This window comes from Vanacampus margaritifer, chromosome 7, assembly GCF_051991255.1.
Source record: "Vanacampus margaritifer isolate UIUO_Vmar chromosome 7, RoL_Vmar_1.0, whole genome shotgun sequence".
Classification (NCBI taxonomy): Eukaryota; Metazoa; Chordata; class Actinopteri; order Syngnathiformes; family Syngnathidae; genus Vanacampus; species Vanacampus margaritifer.
The window spans coordinates 4,992,420-5,011,031 of NC_135438.1; the positions used below are offsets into that span (position 1 = coordinate 4,992,420).

Consider the following 18,612-nt stretch of genomic DNA (forward strand, 5'->3'; position numbering starts at 1 on the left):
GTTTGTAGCAGCCAATAAAAAACAAAAATAATATTTTTTATTCAAAACGCGAAAACTCTACCGGATACGTTTGTGTTGTCAATTTAAGTATAAATTTGATCATATCAGCCAGATTATTATTATTATGATTATTATTATGATTATTATTATTATTATTATTATTATTAATATTATTATTATTATTGTTAAAATATCAGGCAATGCCAAGCCACCAAAATCGGCGCTCGGTTTGGGGGTCCTTCATGCTTGTCGGGCGTGAGAGAAATGACGTAGCTGCCATGTTGATGATCAGCTGATTCCGGTTGAGCGATTTGACAAAAAAATACAACTGAATTTACCTGCGATCCGAGATTTAACACCAAAAGGGAGTGTATCGTCTTCAAGTCGAACACTATTGACATGCTACATTTGGGTATGGACGTATTTATTCAGACCGAGTGTCTCCCCTTCTTGCCATTCAGGGCGTATTAGCATTTATGCTAAGTCAGTGGCTACCTAGAAACATCACACAGCTAACGTCAGGCCCTTCAAGTTGCTTTGTTCGACACGGCGCTTGTAAACAAAAACATGCCACTTCAGTTATATTTAAAACACTTATTAGCGCTCCAGTCAAATATGGCTCCGGTGGTGGTTTAATGTCGAATGTGTTTGTACTTGTGTACGGTTGCCGTCAAGGCGCTCATGAACGATGGACTACTGTAGTGAAGAAAAATGTGGAAAATAAGTGTGATAAACGCTCCTAAAGTAACTGTAAATGATGTTTGTGCCAGCGTGACTTATTTAAAGACTGTTATTTCGTGAATAATGTTGTGGTTTGTATTTGGCTGTTGTGTGCCAAGGCCTTTAACGTCACACGAGATTCGACAGTTAAAAAAAAAAACAATACTGTATAATACAGTCCAATACTATACAGTACAATATAATACAGAACACCTGTGCTTCTCAAACCGTTTACACCAAGTACCACCTTAAAGAAAATGCACCCTAAAAATGAACAACATTATAATGCAGTAACGTAGTCGACCTCGGTGTTTATCAAAAGCAAGGCAGGTTCCTATACAGTACACCTGTATTTATTACTGTACGCCATTTTAACATTACTCAGTTTAGACACTGCATCAACTACAGTAAAACAAATCAAATGCATTTACTGTACCGCTTGTTTTTATTCGGTCGCAGAAGCCTTTCCAAGCTGATGTGAATAAAAACTGTACTTATGTTAATGTTTAAAAGCAAGCTGCACTAAAGATAACATTTACAATGTATTGTACAAGACTTGAACGTTAAATACAGCTGAACTCTACTTGGAAAAGTAAAACTATATATATATAATTGCTGGTTTTTAATTTCATTTTTTTTTACATTATGACTTGTCTTGTAAAATTATATCTTTTGTCATAACAGCACATTTTTTTCTGTATAAAAATGGCATTTTATTCTCATAATATTTCATAATATTGCACAATTTCCATTGTTAGTTAATTTTTTTTGTTCAATTAGCATCGCATCACTTGCCAGATGCCACATGACCAATGAGGCGTCCTGTTCACTTTTCTCTTGCAGGCCGCCATCATGGACAAGATTTTGGAGGGCCTGATCAGCTCTGCTCACACGCTTCCGGTGAAGAAGGCCATTGTGAAAAAGGTGGTGGAGGCGGCCGAGAAGGACGTTGCGGTGGAGGAATGCCAGGCCCTGTTCACTGTCACCACCCGCCTTGTCCTGCTGGGGGAGGACGCCTTCCAGAAGCAGGTAGGCAGTGGTGGAACCAAGAACAAATATTTTGTAACTGTACTTAAGTAGATTTTTTAAAATGTGTACTGATACCCAAGTATTTATTTTTCTGGTGACTTTTTGGTTGTACTTATATGTACTTCTACGATTTAAAGAACCAATGTGTGATACAGTGAACTCTGCTTATGCGCAATTTGGCAATTGTAAAGTCGTAATTTTGTGCACGGCTCGGTCCATATCCCTCGTGTCAAGTACTTAAGTACTGAGTGTGTGTACTCTTTTTCCCTCCTCAGGTGGGCTTTCAGGTCTTGGAGGCGTACGCCCGCTACCACCGCTCGGAGTTTGAGGTGTTCTTCAGCAAGGACTTTGTGCTGGGCCTGCTGCAGCAGGGCTACGAGCAGCTGGATCACAAAGACCCGGCCGTGGTGGACTACATCCACTGCGGACTGCGGCTGCTCATCAGCTGCCCCGCCGTGCTGGAGCTGTTCGCCGTAGTCCAGGTGGAGATGCTGAGGATGGTGTGCGAGCGGCCCGGGCCGGCCGTGTGCGCCCGTCTCGCCACGCTGCTGTCCGACTTTGTGCAGTGCGTGCCCAGAGACAAGGGCGGCATCCTGTTCTGCCAGCAGCTGGTGAGGACCATCGGTTACTTCCACTGCCTGGCCAGCCAGGAGCAGGAGCTGGGCGAGTACGTGGCCCAGGTCACCAAGGTCAGCACGTTGCTGCAGAACATCTGGAAGGCCGAGCCGGCCACTCTGCTGCCTTCCCTGCAGGAGGTCTTCGCTATCATCGCTTCTACGGGTGAGACATTGTTCCATTCACTATTGATTCATCATCAACAAATAAAATGGAGCCATCGGTGACGCTGATTTTTAATTCCGCCATTTCTAAAGTAATGTTCGACTTGAGATGAATTAACACAACAACCTTTTTTTTTTTAACAGTGAAACTTGATTTGCGTGATTTAACAACTTATAACATGACAACTTTGTTCTTGTTACATTACTGTAATGTCATAACAATACAACTTTGTCTAATGCCTTTATTACTTTCCTTTTACAATTGTCTTGTTCTCATAACGTCTTGACTTTATAGCATTCTAGCTTATGTCTGCTAAGTGTATTCCCCCGTCCTTCTTCAGACCCGTCCTTTGAGCCGTCTATCGCCTTGGCCAGTCTGGTACAATACATCCCTGTCCAGATGATCACAGTGCTTATCAAGAGTCTCACCACGGACCAGAATGTCAAAGACGCAAACATGACCAAAGCACTCTGCAGGTATGTGGAAGTATGTAGACATGATGCTTTTGGATGGAGGCCGCTCACACACTTGACCTCTTGGTTTAGGATGATCGACTGGCTTTCCTGGCCTCTGGCCCAGCATGTGGATACTTGGGTCATCGCTCTTCTTAAAGGACTGGCCGCTGTTCAGAAGTTCACCATCCTCATTGATGTCACTCAGCTCAAAATTGAACTGGTAGGTAATGAAATCTGCACATGTTTTGTTTTAATGTAATTTAATAAATAGCATCCAAATGGGGCTTGTAAAACATTCAAATCAGTCTCTAGACTCTCTACTTCATTAATATTTTTCACAGTACAAGGATTATTGCCACAAAAGCAGATGTACTGTATATATACTAAGAAAAATGTGAAAACAAGTGTGAATTAATTCACTAAATTAAAATGTGCATTATTTTTAATTCATATGATCATTTTACTCTGCCTTTTTTATTAATAGGCATTTTAATCAAATGTTTTGATGAATGCAAATTTCATTAAAAAGTAAGTAATTTACATACACATCCAGAAACAATAAACTCAATGAAGCCAATTCCAGAAATAGTCATAATATTTTTTAAATACTAATATATTTTTAAAATGCTGTTTTATTTTTACACAAGAAAATCCATAAAAGACATCCTAAACTCTTGAGTATTTGGTCAAACCTTTTATTTTAAATTTTACTCTAGAACAACAAAATATATAAATAAAATGCTAATAATACATTTAATGACAAACAACTATAAGTGACACAATAATATGATAATTTAAGCCTAATGTTCGTTTTCAGCAGCCAGAATGCCTATTAACTCTTTGACTGCCAAAAACGTTAAATAACGTTTAGTAAAATCCTAGGGAAGAGTGCCAAAGACGTTAAAAGACGTTTGTTTCAAAACAGAGGTGAAATTAACCATTTTCTATTGTTGATTACTGAAAAACGGAATAAGGTAGAAACAAACTTTTTTCTTCTGATGAAAGATGAGAGTACAATCTTTCATTTGGTAGTATGTGTGTTGCCATAGTCCAAACACATAATTTTCTGTGGACCTTGAAAGATCAGTCAAAATGCTTAAATCGGCTGGCACCCACGGCATCCCTTTTCTGAAAACGTCTGGCAGTCAAAGAGTTAACCAGGAACTACCGTCAAATGTCGTTTAGCTCCTTTTAGCAATGATGCGCCAAGATGTTCACGGTTCACTCGTTTATTTCATTTCCCATGCGTCCCCCACCCACAGGTGTTCAATCGTCTGTGGTATCCCATCGTGCGGCAGGGGGCGCTCGCCGTCCTATCCCACATGCTCCTCAGTTTCCAGCACTCTCCCGAGGCCTTCCATCTGGTAACGAATCTGGCCAGCAAAAAAAAAAAAACGTGAAAGGGGGCGGGGCTATCGGCATTCCTGCTGTGTCCAACAATCCTGTGCTCCTCATATGTTGCAGGTTATTCCGCAGGTGGTGCATCTGGTGCAGTCCCTGCAGGCCGACGGCCTCCCCACCAGTAAAGCCTTCCTGCTGCAGTTCACGGAGCTCGTACACTGCATGATGTATCAGTATTCAGGATTCCCAGATCTCTATGACCACATTTTGGAAGCCATCAAGGTAAACAAGCCCTGGGATTAACGTTGTTCAGAACGTTTCATTAAAAAGCACAGGCGAGGCTTTCAGAAACACTTAAAGGGGACATTTTGATAATAATAATAATTTTTGTGTGTGACAATAATAGATTCTATGCAGCCCCCAACTAGTCTAAATATGACCTTCTGGTTAATATTGCGTTAGTGGAATAGAAGTTGAGCAGCAAAATCCAGCCTTTTTTTTATCCATCTCAGGTGGTGGCCATTTTGCTGCGTGCTGTCGACTGAAGATGACATCACAGTTGCTCAGGTAACAACCAATCACAGTGCAGCTTTAGGAAACAGCTGAGCTGTGATTGGGCGTTGCCTGAGCCCTGAGCAACTGTGATGTCATCTTCAGTCGACAGCAAGTGGCAAAATGGCCGCCCCCCCTGAGATGGATAAAAACGGCTGGATATTGCTTCATAGCTCATATTCCACAAATTTAATCATAATGTCATGTTTAGACTAGTGAGGTAACATATAACACATTGTCAAGAAATGTTTAAGGTTCCACTTTAAGCATATTCATTGTCAAACAACTGTAAAAATAATACAGCCACTGTTACTAAAACAAAAATATATGAGTAACGACAGCTTTTCTGCAGATAAACTCCACAGGTGTATTATTTTCTCTTTTACATTTTCAGTTTTTCCGTGACAAAATATCCCTCAATATGAGGTTCAAATCATAAACATGTGAAACACAATCACATCTCACAATCCTTTAACTCAAGCTCAGTAAGAATCTCAAGGATTAATTCCACGTTTGTTTTGTTTGATATAAAGTATAAAAATATACGCACGCATGCACACATACACAGCCCAGTATTATCTCTTGGCAAAAGTGACCCATGGTTAAATGTGTGTCTCATTTCACCAGGATCTGCCGAAACCAAGCGAGGAGAAGATCAAGCTGGTGTTGAATCAAAGTGCCTGGACGTCCCAGTCCAACTCTTTCGCCTCCGGTCCGCTGAGGCAGGCCGGGAAATCCGAGACTGGCAAGACAGGCCTGGTCAACCTGGGCAACACCTGTTACATGAACAGCATCCTGCAGACTCTCTTCATGGCCACAGAGTAAGTCACCAGGCTTATAATAATGCTCTTATAAGTACACTTAAAAGGCACTTGTCACTCTGGTTCAAATGTACGTTTTGTTTGGTGTTAGTGGTTGTTTCTATTGCAAATTCCAAGTGAAGCTTTTGTTACCAGGGCAACTAGAGAGCTGCTTAGCGACCTTGCCATTTTATTTATCAACCAGGAGGGAAAAAAAGACTAGCAACCTGTTATGATGTTATTGGAGAATTCTAGCAACTCGGCGACTGATGTCCCCTACTTTCAGAAAGAGTGAGATAACAAAATGTGTACCAGTACTTACTATTTGGTGGGTTGGCAGGCACTGCAGAAACCCAACAATTCGAATATGAACACGGAATCCATGAATCTATGAACAAGGCCTTAATTGGCATTAAAATGTCTTAAATCAATCTTTCCAAAGTCTCAGAAAATACATAACACGTAGTATGATTTTAGATTGTGAATAATGTCAAATCTCACAGTAAATTAACATTATTCAAAAAAATAATTTAATTAACTCTTTGACTGCCAGACGTTTCCAGAAAAGGGATGCCGTGGGTGCCAGCCGATTTAAGCATTTTGACTGATCTTTCAAAGTCCACAGAAAATGATGTGTTTGGACTATGGAAACACACATACTACCAAATGATAGATGAAGATTGGACTCTCATCTTTCATCAGAAAAAAAAGTTTGTTTCTACCTTATTCCGTTTTTCAGTAATCAACAATAGAAAATGGTTAGTTTCACCTCTGTTTTGGAAAAAAACGTCTTTTAACGTCTTTGGCACCCCTCCATAGGATTTTACTAAACGTTATTTAACGTTTTTGGCAGTCAAAGAGTTAATAAATGACTTTTGTAGTAACATCCCTCAATCACAATCGTGGAACCAACAAAAGTGTTGTGATCTTAGTCTGGATTTAAGAGCAGATGCACGTTTGTTTATATGCAATTTTGAACAATATGGGAGGGACATCGGCAATATTGTGAAGTTGGTCTTAAATGTATTTTAAAATGGAATTAAAATGTCTTGAATTTAAATGAAGCTGCATAAACCCTGAAACATAAAAATATGCCTCCTTTAAATAATGCTTTAATCTAAAGCATAGGTGTCAAACTCCGGTCCTCGAGGGCCACAGTCCTGCAGGTTTTGGAGGTTTCCCTATTCCAATAAGCAGGATCAATATCAGGCTTATGCAGAGCTTGCTGACGAGCTGATCATATATCAGCTGTGTTGGAGAAAGGAAACATCAAAAACCTGCAGGACTCCGGCCTTGGAGGACCAGAGTTTGACACCTATGATCTAAAGTGAACTTGTCCTTGTCCAGTTTCAGACGACATGTGTTGTCGCTACGCCTGAACGGTACCAGCACCCTGATGAAGAAGCTGCAAATGCTCTTCGCCTTCCTTGCGCACACTCAGGTTTGTGTTTGCACGCGGATGTCTAGAACGACTGTGGCAACTTGAATGTGTGGTGCAATGTCTTTGTCTCACCATAGAGGGCGGCCTACGCTCCCAGGAACTTCTTGGAGGTGTCCCGCCCGCCGTGGTTCAATGCGGGCTCTCAGCAGGACTGCTCGGAATACCTCCGCTTTCTACTAGACAGGTATGATATATAACTAATTAGGATCGGGGTTTTTCTCCTTATTTTTTCTATCAAACACTTTTCCTCTTGATATTGTTCACAGTATCCTCTACCGTAGCATCTCCCGAGTTTATTGACATTGTCTCTTGATACCAAGGTTACACGAAGAGGAGAAAACCGTTCAGGTGTTGGAACCGACCAAGGCCAACGTTCCCACCGATGCCGTCGACTCAAGCGGCAAAGACGCGGCCGCTCCGACGACCCCCGAAGAAGGCGAAGTTTCCTCTCCAAGAGTGGACGACGACGACACACGGACGCTCATAGAGAGGACTTTCGGTGGAAAGCTGGTGACGGGCATCCGATGCACGCACTGCGACTGCGTCTCCGAAAAGGAGGAGCCCTTCACGGACCTTTCGCTGGCCTTCTGCCCCTCGCGGGATGCCGACAAGTCCAAAGCAAGTTGGCCTCTTTAACACAAATTGGCAAGTTAGCCTTATTCACCCAGCGATCTAGCCAATTTAACAATTGAGATCCGGTGAAATAACCATAAGCGATCTTACCCCTTTGATATCCAGTCAAATGAGTAAAGTAGCATTTTAGCCTTTTGTACAAAGATCGTGCCAATTTAGCAATTTTAGCTTCTTTAATGCAGAGATAATGCCTAATTATTCCAAGTTAAGCAGAGTTCCAACAAATTACAACTTTAGCCTCTTTCAGACAGATACCAGCCAAATGATTGTTAATTATCAATTTATTTTCTTTATCAGAAATTGGCAATTTGAGCTCACACAGATCCAGACAAATTACTGTAAATTAGCTTCTTTTTTTTACAGAGATCCAACCAAATTAGTAATATAGTATCCTTCACCCAAACATCCATCCTAAATTACCTCAAATCTGTAATTCAGCCTCTTTCAGGCAGAGACCAGCCAAATTACAGTCACCTAGCCAAATGTCCGTAACCTAATAATTTAGCCTCTTTGACACCCAGCTAAATGAACTTTTTTTTTGCCTCCTTCCATCAGATTGACAATTTAGCCTCTTTCACACAGAGAAACCTAGCCAAATTACTGTAAATTTCTGTACATTAGCAATTTAGTTTGAAACAGACACACAGCTAAATTAGCAAATAAGCTCATTTGCACCTTTTACACGGAAAACAAACCAATTACCATAAATGAGCAATTTAGCCTCTTTCACACAGAGACTCAGCTAAATTGCAGCAATTCGCAATTTAGTTGCTTTCTCACAGATGAGTAATTTACCCTACTTCACACAGAGACCCAACTAAATTACAGCAAATTAGTTATTTAGCCTCTTTTACTTCAAAGTCCAGATGAATTACCACAATTTAACACTTTATCCTCTTTTCCACGCAATTTTGTCTCTTGTCTCCCTAAGTCCGACGAGTCCAAAGTGGTTTGCCAGGGTTCAGTCAACGGCGGCAGCGAGACCCCCGTTCCGGGGACCAAAGACCAAGCCAGCCACGTCCCCGCCGTGCCAGAGAACAACGAACCTCCCTTCTCCGTGCCCGACCTGGTGGACTACTTCCTGGCTCCGGAGATCCTTGACCAGGACAACGCCTACTTCTGCGGCAAGTGCGGCTGCCTGCGGAGGGCCGAGCGCACCCTCAAGGTGATGTCGGCCCCCGAGTATTTGATCCTCACGCTGCTGCGCTTCGCCTACGACGCCAAGTGCCACGTGCGCCGCAAGATCTTGGACAACGTCACCATCCCGCCGCGCTTGCGCCTTCCCGTGCACCGGCCTTTGGTGCCGTCGCCGTCGCCGCCCCTGCCTGCTCCCTCCACCCCTTCCGCGGTGGACTCCCCGGAGAGCAGCGAGAACCTGGCCAAGAAACTCAAACCCTCCCGTCGAGACGAGGAAGTCCAGCCGGTGTGTTACGTCCTCAGCTCCGTCGTGATGCATTCGGGCGTGTCGTCCGAGAGTGGACATTATTACTCCTATGGCTGCAACAGCACAGCAGAAGTTGCTGCCTCCTGTCAAAACGAGGACTTGAGTCAAGGGGAGCAAGTCCGAGAGGGCCCCAGTGGTCAGGGGGGCGGCTCAGGGCCCCCCAGCGACTGGCTGCTGTTCAATGACAGCAGGGTGACGTTCGCCTCTTTCCAGTCGGTGCAGAACATCACCAGCCGCTTCCCCAAGGACACCGCCTATGTGCTCATGTACAGGAAACAGGAAGTGGCGGGGCAGGACTCTATTAAAGGCGCTGCAGCTAGTGGAACGAGGCAGAGCGCTGAGCCACCACTGCAGAAAGAACTGCTGGACGCCATTATCAAGGACAATAAGCTGTATTTACAGGTAACACTAATTTCAAGCATTTCTTACAGAAATCCAGCCTGTTTAAAGCGACATATTCTCTTTCACACCAAAACTATTATAGATAATGAAAACTAATTACATAATAACAAAAACTAAAAATGGAACATTTACGAACTAAAATGAAAACTACAAAACTATTACCTGAAATCACTTGAACCTCTATCACATAGATCCAGACAAATAACAGAAAAATCTGTCCCTTTCACACAGAGATCCAGCCATATAACTGCAATGTAGCCTACTTAACTCTTTGACTGCCAGACGTTTTCAGAAACGGGTTGTCCCCAGTGCCAGCCGATTTTAAGCATTTTGACTGATCTTTCAAGGTCCATAGAAAATTATGTGTTTGGACTATGGAAACACACATACTACCAAATGAAAGATTGGACTCTCATCTTTCATCAGAAAATAAAGTTTGTTTCTACCTTATTCCGTTTTTCAGTAATCAACAATAGAAAATGGTTAGTTTCACCTCTGTTTAGAAACAAACGTCTTTTGACGTCTTTGGCACTCCTCCATAGGATTTTCCTAAACGTTATTTAACGTTTTTGGCAGTCAAAGAGTTAAAGGAGATTAAGCGGAACTATGAATTTTGCCTTTTTCACACCGAGCTCTGCAAATGATCCATTTGACCTTTCACACCGAGATACAGTCAAATTAGGAATTAAGATCCTTTCATACAGGGTTTCAGCCAAATTACAACAAATTAGCAATTTAACCTTGACAGTTTAGCCTCTTTGACACAGGTCCAGTCAAATGATTGCAATTTAGCCTCTTTCACACAGATCCAGTCAAATTCACAAATGAAAAATCTTAAAACTCTTTTTCATATATTGGCAATATAAACTCTGTCACCTAAAAGTCCTGCAGTTTTACCACAAATGAGCAATATGGTAAAATTGGGCATTTATCCACCTGTGCCTTTTTCAGTGGGACACAGTTGAAGCAATGTCCTGCTTTTGCTGGGTTTTGCGTAAAAGGCACAGGTGAACAAACACTGGTTATTACGTTACATCTGGTTCTTTGTGTTGTTAAATGATGTTTTCTCCAATGTACATGAGAGCTGCTAAAGGGGAAGGCACAGACTGCAGAGCTCTGCACTTGTTCACATTTCACACACGCACTGTGGCGTCGGCGCTATACAACAAACGTCCTCGACAAATCATCAAGATCAACGCTTGATAAAAAGATCTGTTTCGCCTTCGCCTCGAGTCAAATCTGGAGGAAGCCGGGCAGCAATTTCACAAGCCACTGAGCAGTCTCTTGTGCAAAAACGGCCACTAGGGGGAGCTGTCAGAACGCTGCAACTGCCTTTTGACATGTTTGTTTCTCTCCCCACAGGAACAAGAACTGAACGCTCGGACTCAGGCTCTGCAGGCCCCGTCGTCTTCCTGCTCCTTCAGGCCCAACGGCTCGGATGACAACAACCCGCCGGGGAGTTGCGGCCCATCTGGAGGGGGAGGGGGAGGAGGAGGGGGCTTTAACACCATTAGTAGACTGGTCTTCTAAAGCTAAATAAAAAGCACACAATGGTAACAAGACAAGAGGCGGGGGAACCTTTTTGCTACCCTCAGAGGCCGTGGTAAATTCATGAGGAAAAAAAAACGTGAAATATACCTGAAGGTCAGTAAAGGAGACTTTAAACGGCAGCTTTACAGATGCCACATAAAGCTCCTCAGGCCTTGTCACGATGAAGACGTCTACTACGACATGATCAGAATGCCTGTAAAGAGCCAGCTGGCTCTTTCACAGAGAGATCCAGCAAACAAATGATGGCAAATTAGCAATTTGTCTCTCACACAGAGAGCCAGTCAAATTATAAATGTAGCCTCACACAGAGGTCCAACCAAATCAGCAAGTTAGCCTCTTTAACACTGAGATCAAACGAACATGAAGCAATGTAGCTTTTTCACATGGAGATCCAGACACATTACCACAAATGCAATATTACTGTGATTTGGCCCCTTTCACACAGATCCATCATATGTATTACGACTCGAGTCAAAAAATTCTGTAAAAGTCGGCATTTCCCGCCTTGTTGCAATATCGCAGAGTGGGTGGGAGCACTTTTGGAGCTAATACCCGAGGCTTAACAGGTGGGACGATGCCTTTTGTATAAGGGAAATGTGTAAAAGGAAAAAAAATAATAAATGACAAGATATTGTGCTACTGCTCTGCTGCAATTTTGCTGTAAAGAGGCTTAAACATCAGTTTTACAGATGCCAGCTCTCCAGTTTGGTTGTACAGTGCTGCCTTGAGATATGAGTGACCCGACTTTTAGGGATTGATGTCGAAACTTGAAAAGCAGTGGTGGTCGTAAAAAATTAATTAAACATTCAACATTCAATTACACAATGTTTTTAGAGCAACCAAATAATGTTACCTATGGGTTATTGGGCACATTAGTTTAATGCTAACATAATTGAGAGAGAGAAAAAACATTAACATGCTAACTGTTAGCATCGATAGAGTTGAACACTAATTATGGAAATATATATATATATATATATATATACAACAAATGAATACTCTTATCCTCTATGAAAAACGACTACGACTAGCGAAACTGAGTAGTTGTAGAAGAAGTGATCTTTGGAGGGTGGAACACTTTTGTTGTTGTTGACATTTCCACTCATTTCAATAGGGAAAGCTGGTTTGAGATGAGCATGGAATGGGTTAAAGTCTTATCACAAGGCACCGCTGTATTATGCTCTGAGATGGTTGCCCACCCCTTGCAACAAGCACTGAAAAACTCCTTTAGGACTGAAAGTGTTGTATGTATACCTTTTAACCATTTTAATTTATTTAGATTTTGTTTTGGTGAAATCTTATGTTCTTTCATTTAAGGTTTAAGCAAAACACTTTTTTTTTTTTTTTTAAATTACCTCATGCAAACATCATATAGCACAGGACAATGCATTATGATACGACTAGTAGAACCTCCAAAGTGGAACCAACCATCATCACTATGACTTTGGCAAATCACACGAGACTTTAGTTGTAGTTATAAAAGTTTGTGTTGCCTTTTTGTTGTTGAGTGAATGTGAACCATAGAATAGGATATGGAACCTACCGTGAGGCAGCAATGTGTCAAATCTTCAGGATTAACTATAAGCAAGTGCACTTTTTTTGTGTTATTTTGCTTTTAATTTGGGTAAAGAGTACCCATGAAAACAAAGGGGGGAGAGGTGGTGATAACCATAGATCAGGAAGTTGAACTTGAGCTGATGCAAAATGTCGTTTTAACTGCTAAGTGCAATTTCAATTCCAAAAACACATTGAACTCCGCCGAGCAGAAGCTAACCCATTAGCATGTAGCTATGTTCCGCTTTAGAGGTTCCGCTTCTCATTTGCGTGCATTTTGATTTGTTGTGTGTTTCATTTTTCAGAACGGAGTGAGTTATTGGGCATTTGATAACTTTAATAACACATATATGCAATAAATCAATTTGTCTTAAAAAGGTTCTCCAGGTAGTTGATGAATTGAAAAGAACACGGGATGAATTTTTAGATTTCAAGATACCTTTTGTTTTGATGCTGCAATTTTGCGAGGGAAAAAATGCTTGAACTTGAGGTTTACTGACGTCATGATTGCTCTGCAGTACTGAGATGCCAGAACAGATGTACCATTTTTGGTGGCATATGCTTCCGCCATGCTCGATATTAAGAGCTCAGTATTGTTCATTCGGTAATTTTAACGATTTGACATGTCATCATTGCGCTCTTTTTTTATTTATTTTTATTTTGTATGTGGGTGAGTATGTGCATCTGCGCGTGCGTGTGAGTGTACTCATTAGTTCACCGAAAACCTATTAAAAATCCCATACCGTTCACCTAAACCGAATACTTCAGAATCCAGCTAGTCGTGAGGTTGTCAGGAGACCCGAGGAAGGATCAAAGAAAGGAAAGTGAAATCCAGCACCGACCAGACATTACCTACTACCCACCGCGTTATCATTACCATATTCTACTGCGTAGCCAGGATCGTTTTTGCTACTATGCTAAGCAGCCAAGATAGCTTTTGTCGCTACTGCTACGTTGCTTTAGCCCTAATAGACTGATAGCCAGGACATTCAAATGTCATTGTCAAAAATGTCAAACAAATTTTTGTCGCTATCCTACAACTACATAACCATAGCCATATTAGCTTTTGTCCGCTATGCTACTACTATATCGTTCTAGCCATATTCTTCTAAGCAGCAGAGGCGGATGCATTTGCCACTTGTGTTGCTATGCTACATCACATGAAACTGCTACATGGTGTTAGCCATATTGTACCAGAAGCCAGGACAGCTTTTGTAGCGATGCTCCTGCTACGTCACTTTATATTATACTAAGCAGTCAAGACAAATGATGCATGTCATACCACTTTTGCTGCTACGCTAAATGTCACTTTAGTAATATTTTACCAAGAAGTCAGGTGTAGATGCAGGCGGTTATTGTAACAATTGGACTTGCTGTTTTGTGTGTTTGGTAATTAGTGGGGCCTCATTTCTTCATCGATACTCCTCCGGCTGTTGTTGTTGAAGAAGTCATTAATCATGGTAGCAAACAGGACACATCCTTGGGGATAGAGGTGTTTAGCATCACAATGGAATTCCAATAAAATTCCTCAGATACCTCAAAGCCTAGAGAGACAACCTTGCAATCTGAATAATGGTAAAAAAAAAATATATATATATATATTTTGTGTGTGTCAAAAACAAAGTTGATTTTAGAGCAGTATTGGAAAGGTGCTGAATGATGTAAGGAAAGAAGGAAAGCAAAAAATAAAGCAATTTTAAGCCATGGAAGGAAGGATGCAAAACAAAAATACTACTGTATTTAAAATAGTTTTATTTTATTTTGCACCATTGAAAGGAAGTAAGAGATGGAAAGGAAAAGTAAGGGGAAATGTCACAAAGGAAGGAGAAAAAATGGGAAGGCAAAAGTAGGTTTAATCTAGTACTACAGCACAAACCTACACGTTTAACAAAATGGATAGTAAAGTTCCCTGGGGGAAGAGACCACAACTTCCGGTTGAGACGTTCACAATAAGAAATAGGTCAGTCGATGAACTGACAAAGCTCCATGTAGGACTTTTCACACAGACATGCCGTATTTTATTAACGTTAAACATGTACGTCGAATAGCCTCCATAAAACTCAACGACATAATATTAAGAAATAAGCACGATAAATATCCTTTTAAATTAGCAAAAGACTCGTTCGCCCTACTTCTGGTCGCAGGTGTCAGCGGAAGCTTGACGCCGCCATGTTCCAGAGGAGGAGGAGTGCGACTGTGCGAGTTCAGGGAAAAGACGGAGCCACCCTGTCAATCACAATTAAGGAACCGAGGCAGGCGTAAACTGGTAGGAAAAGCTCAGGGGCACTCCATTCGGGGCTTGTTGCTGTTTTATCTCTCGCGGTTGCGGCGTCCCCCTCCTCCTTCACAGTTCCACCACCACCACCCCCGACAACTATGACCCGGCGCGGCGCGGTGGGACCTTCGCCTCGCGTCCCGCCAACCGGGAATCGCAGCACTTTTTCAGGCTTCAACTACTAAACAAAACTTAGCGCGTTTTTCCCCATTCTTGATAGTTTTTTGTTTTGTTTTTTTACTGTTTGTAGAAGTAAAAGCGTCAACGAGGAGGCTATTTCAACTTTTATTCGACATTTCGATTCCCAGCAGGCGACTTTCGAAGGACTGACTGGTAAACTATGCCCCATTTCGAGGACACACAACAACAACAAGATAAAATGACGCTTTTTACGTGAAATGTGCCACAAACGAATGCACTTTTGATGTACTATTGAGTGTTGAGTTGGTTGTTTTTTTGTTTCCAGGCACAAGAGGACACTCCCCAAGGGCTCCGGAGAGCTCCATTATCTTGCCGAACTCCCAGACGGGGAGAAAGCCTGCAAGCAGCAGCTATGAGCGGGGGAGACGTGGTGTGTTCAGGATGGCTGCGAAAGTCTCCGCCGGAAAAAAAGTTGCGACGTTACGTAAGTGCATGTTTAAAAAAACACACACAATAATTATGATCTAATTATTTTTTTAACGTTGTGACACGGCGAGGCGCGTTAAACGGCCATAGGACATTGCAAAGTGTCGCGGTTTGTGTGGCTTGTTTCAACGACGTGTCATGGCGTTGATTTCCTCGTGTTTGATTTGTCCGACTTTCGTTTGCATTGAAATTTCTTTGAAGTGCTGGTACTTGAAGGGAGCACCTTGTTGTTTACCCGGGTCACCTTTTTTAAAAAAAAGTTAATTGACCCGTTGTTTGCGTGTATAAATCAGTATATTCAATGACATTTAATTAAAATGCGTCCTAGTGTAAGGATGTTGCTAGCTTGCTGGTTCTTGATTGCCATACAAGAGTAAAAAGAAGCTATTTAGTTTGAGTTAAAAGCAGTGATTGCTGCATGTGTCTGGGATGCAAGTCTTGCCACATCTCTGCTAAACACAGCGGTGCACTGTGCATTCTGTTCCTGTATTGTCAACGTAGGATTTTGTTGTTATGATACGTAGCTTTAATAGGTTATTCAATTTAATAGCTAGGGCACATCTACCATGTTTTTTGCTATGCCAAAGCATGATTGCAAGATGCTGTTCGTTGCTATCTTTTGGTGTGGACAGAGATGCCTGTTCAACCTTTGTAACTTTATTAAAGCCATTTTGTTTTATCCATATTGTTTGAAGAAGCCAGGACAGAAGAAGGTTCCTCTTTTTGTTGTTGTGATGCTGCTTGGTGGCTTTAGTCGTTGGAGGTGGGCACTTCCGTCGTTACGTTGCTCCCTCATTGACGGATGCTCACCTTTTCGGTGAGTGCTTCCGCATTTTCGGCAAGCCCTTTATAACGGGAAGCCTCGAAAAATTCACGGACTGTGAAAAACAGTCTAATAGAGGTTTGTAGTCAACTATAATTTGATGAAAGTTGAACCGAAGTCGATTCATCCGTGACGTCATATTTTTTTCACAGCATTATAGCGGTCTCCAACCTGCAGATGTATGAAGGTTGTTGCCTTGCTGGCTAGACATATCTCTGCTCCAGAAGAGTTTACAGTCTGGCAACGGCAGTGACGTTAAAATTAGCGATTAGTCAACTTCAAGCATTAAATGTCGATGTGCAATAGTGAAGTCGACTCATCGACTAGTAGATGGATTGGTTAAGTCCATCATTGCTAGGCTACCTCTATATCACTTTTTATCCATATTGTACCAAGCAGTCAGGACAGTGACACTTGTACCTTTTTTGTTACATTTGCTTGGTTGCTTGCGCCACATTGTGTGCAACCACTACATTTCTTTTGCCATGTACTGAGAAAAATTAACAAAAGCAGCTAGATAATACTGTAGACAAATGTAGTCTTCAGCTCTGGAAGCAGGGGCTACCTTTTTTGTTGGGGATATTCAATGCTGTTGTGTGTGAGGAATTATTGATTATCTTGGCTCGATAAGAGTATGGATTACAGTTTGGAAGCTATGCAGCCACAGAGCTCGTTGGCGGGTTCATTTGTGATCAAAACACCGGGTTGAAAATGGATGTTTCATTGTTACGTGTATGATGTTGATAATGGTAAAGTGGTGCCTTGATATGCACGTTTGATTAGTTCTGTAGCCATGCACGTGCGAAGTGACATAACTCACAACACTCGTATGTTATGTGTCCCCATTGAAATGAATGGAAGTGCCATTAATCTGCTCAAGCCTCCTTCGTGAAAAATATATTTTTTGCTTGTGTTTTTTAATGAGGGGGAAAAAAAGCACTCTATAATTGTATAGTGTAAAATAAAACATAGCGTGATAATAAAAAAAATATATATATATATATATATATATATATATATATATAATCCAATGTAAAAATTGGGTATATTTAATTTCATAAATCGATAAGATTTGTCACTACACATGTATGTGTTATTTATTTATTTATTTTTTTTACAAAATATTGACCAATCTTAAGTGTTGAAAATGGCTTGCTCTCTAATATGCAGGTTGCACACGCATTTTTTTGTCTCCTAAAAAAGTGATGATTCTATAGGTACAAGGATATTAGTATTTTTAAATGATCTGTCTACATGGATGTGTTGAAGTGAATTGTCCTAAATATTGAACACACGTACTACTTAACATCTCTCATTTCACCCTAACTTCATGGTTAGTCTCCACTAGGCACAAGGACCTGTTACTGGTTTCAGTATATACTGCAGTATTAAAAAAAATACTGCTAAAACTTCCCATCAATGGTATGAGCAGTTTTTTTTTTTTAAATTAATTTATTTTCATTTTATTTGAGTCATTGCTGGTGAAGCGGCACAGCCCCTCCATCACCCGTTGTTGGAGCCCGATGACTTTTCCCCTTCTCGACAAAGTCGGCTCTTTGGGGAATCTTTCGGGTGTAGCGGCCTGGTAGAGGAAGGATCATGTAAAACGTGCTTACCAAGAGTGATTGCCAGGATGCAAGGCTTACATTAGGCAACATTGCCTTAATATTTAACGCAGGTCGCCGGGCCTGCTACCAAGTCAGTTTTTGAGTCATGCCTGAAACACCTTAAACATACCTTATGCATAAAAGGGACAGCGAGCTGGTTAAAAACACAAATCAACTTTTAGATGGCTAATGTGTGTGAACTGAATCCCACAATCCCAGGACATGAATGCGAATGTTAACACCCAAAAAATGAGTTCTCTCTGGGTACTCCAACTTCTAGTGTGGCGTTGATTATAATATTATGCTTAAAATGAGAGCTTTATCTAATACTTGGATTAAAAGATGACACAGCAAACTTTTTTAGTTTCTGCGTTCTTGTAAATTCCCGGCATTTTCCTCGTATTACACCTTATATGGCCGGCACTATACTTACTCGTTTGTTTGTACTCGTTGTACTGTCTCGCTCAAAGGCTGGAATGACAATAAAAAGCCTTTGGATTCTTAAAATAATCTCACCTTTGAGCTCCGGCAATCAGTGGGCAAAGTCAAAGTGTCTGATAGCAGCCAGATACGACACG

The 18,612-nt window shown here is 41.4% G+C and overlaps 2 protein-coding genes across 8 annotated transcripts in view; both read left to right on the top strand.

Annotated features, from left to right (window-relative positions):
* The first annotated feature begins 245 nt into the window (after positions 1 to 245).
* On the top strand, positions 246 to 11,790 carry usp38 (ubiquitin specific peptidase 38). The gene is made up of 13 exons (XM_077571264.1): positions 246 to 412; positions 1,564 to 1,749; positions 2,025 to 2,529; positions 2,870 to 3,005; positions 3,075 to 3,204; positions 4,247 to 4,348; positions 4,449 to 4,607; positions 5,505 to 5,698; positions 7,025 to 7,118; positions 7,196 to 7,302; positions 7,439 to 7,736; positions 8,683 to 9,597; positions 10,960 to 11,790. The coding sequence occupies exons 2-13, from the start codon at positions 1,573 to 1,575 to the stop codon at positions 11,125 to 11,127; spliced, it is 2,985 nt and encodes a 994-aa protein (XP_077427390.1). The 5' UTR covers positions 246 to 412; positions 1,564 to 1,572; the 3' UTR covers positions 11,128 to 11,790.
* Positions 11,791 to 14,831: 3,041 nt separating this feature from the next.
* Positions 14,832 to 18,612, top strand: part of gab1 (GRB2-associated binding protein 1) — a 54,600-nt gene continuing 50,819 nt past the window's right edge. For 4 of the 7 annotated variants that reach the window (XM_077570577.1, XM_077570578.1, XM_077570579.1 and 1 more), the window contains exons 1-2: positions 14,833 to 14,968; positions 15,444 to 15,602. In XM_077570577.1, coding sequence (XP_077426703.1) covers positions 15,531 to 15,602 — 72 coding nt within the window. In that variant the 5' untranslated portion in view covers positions 14,833 to 14,968; positions 15,444 to 15,530. Of the gene's footprint in view, positions 15,311 to 15,443; positions 15,603 to 18,612 lie in introns of all 7 variants that reach the window. The other 3 variants (XM_077570584.1, XR_013294755.1, XM_077570583.1) reach the window with 3 other exon arrangements.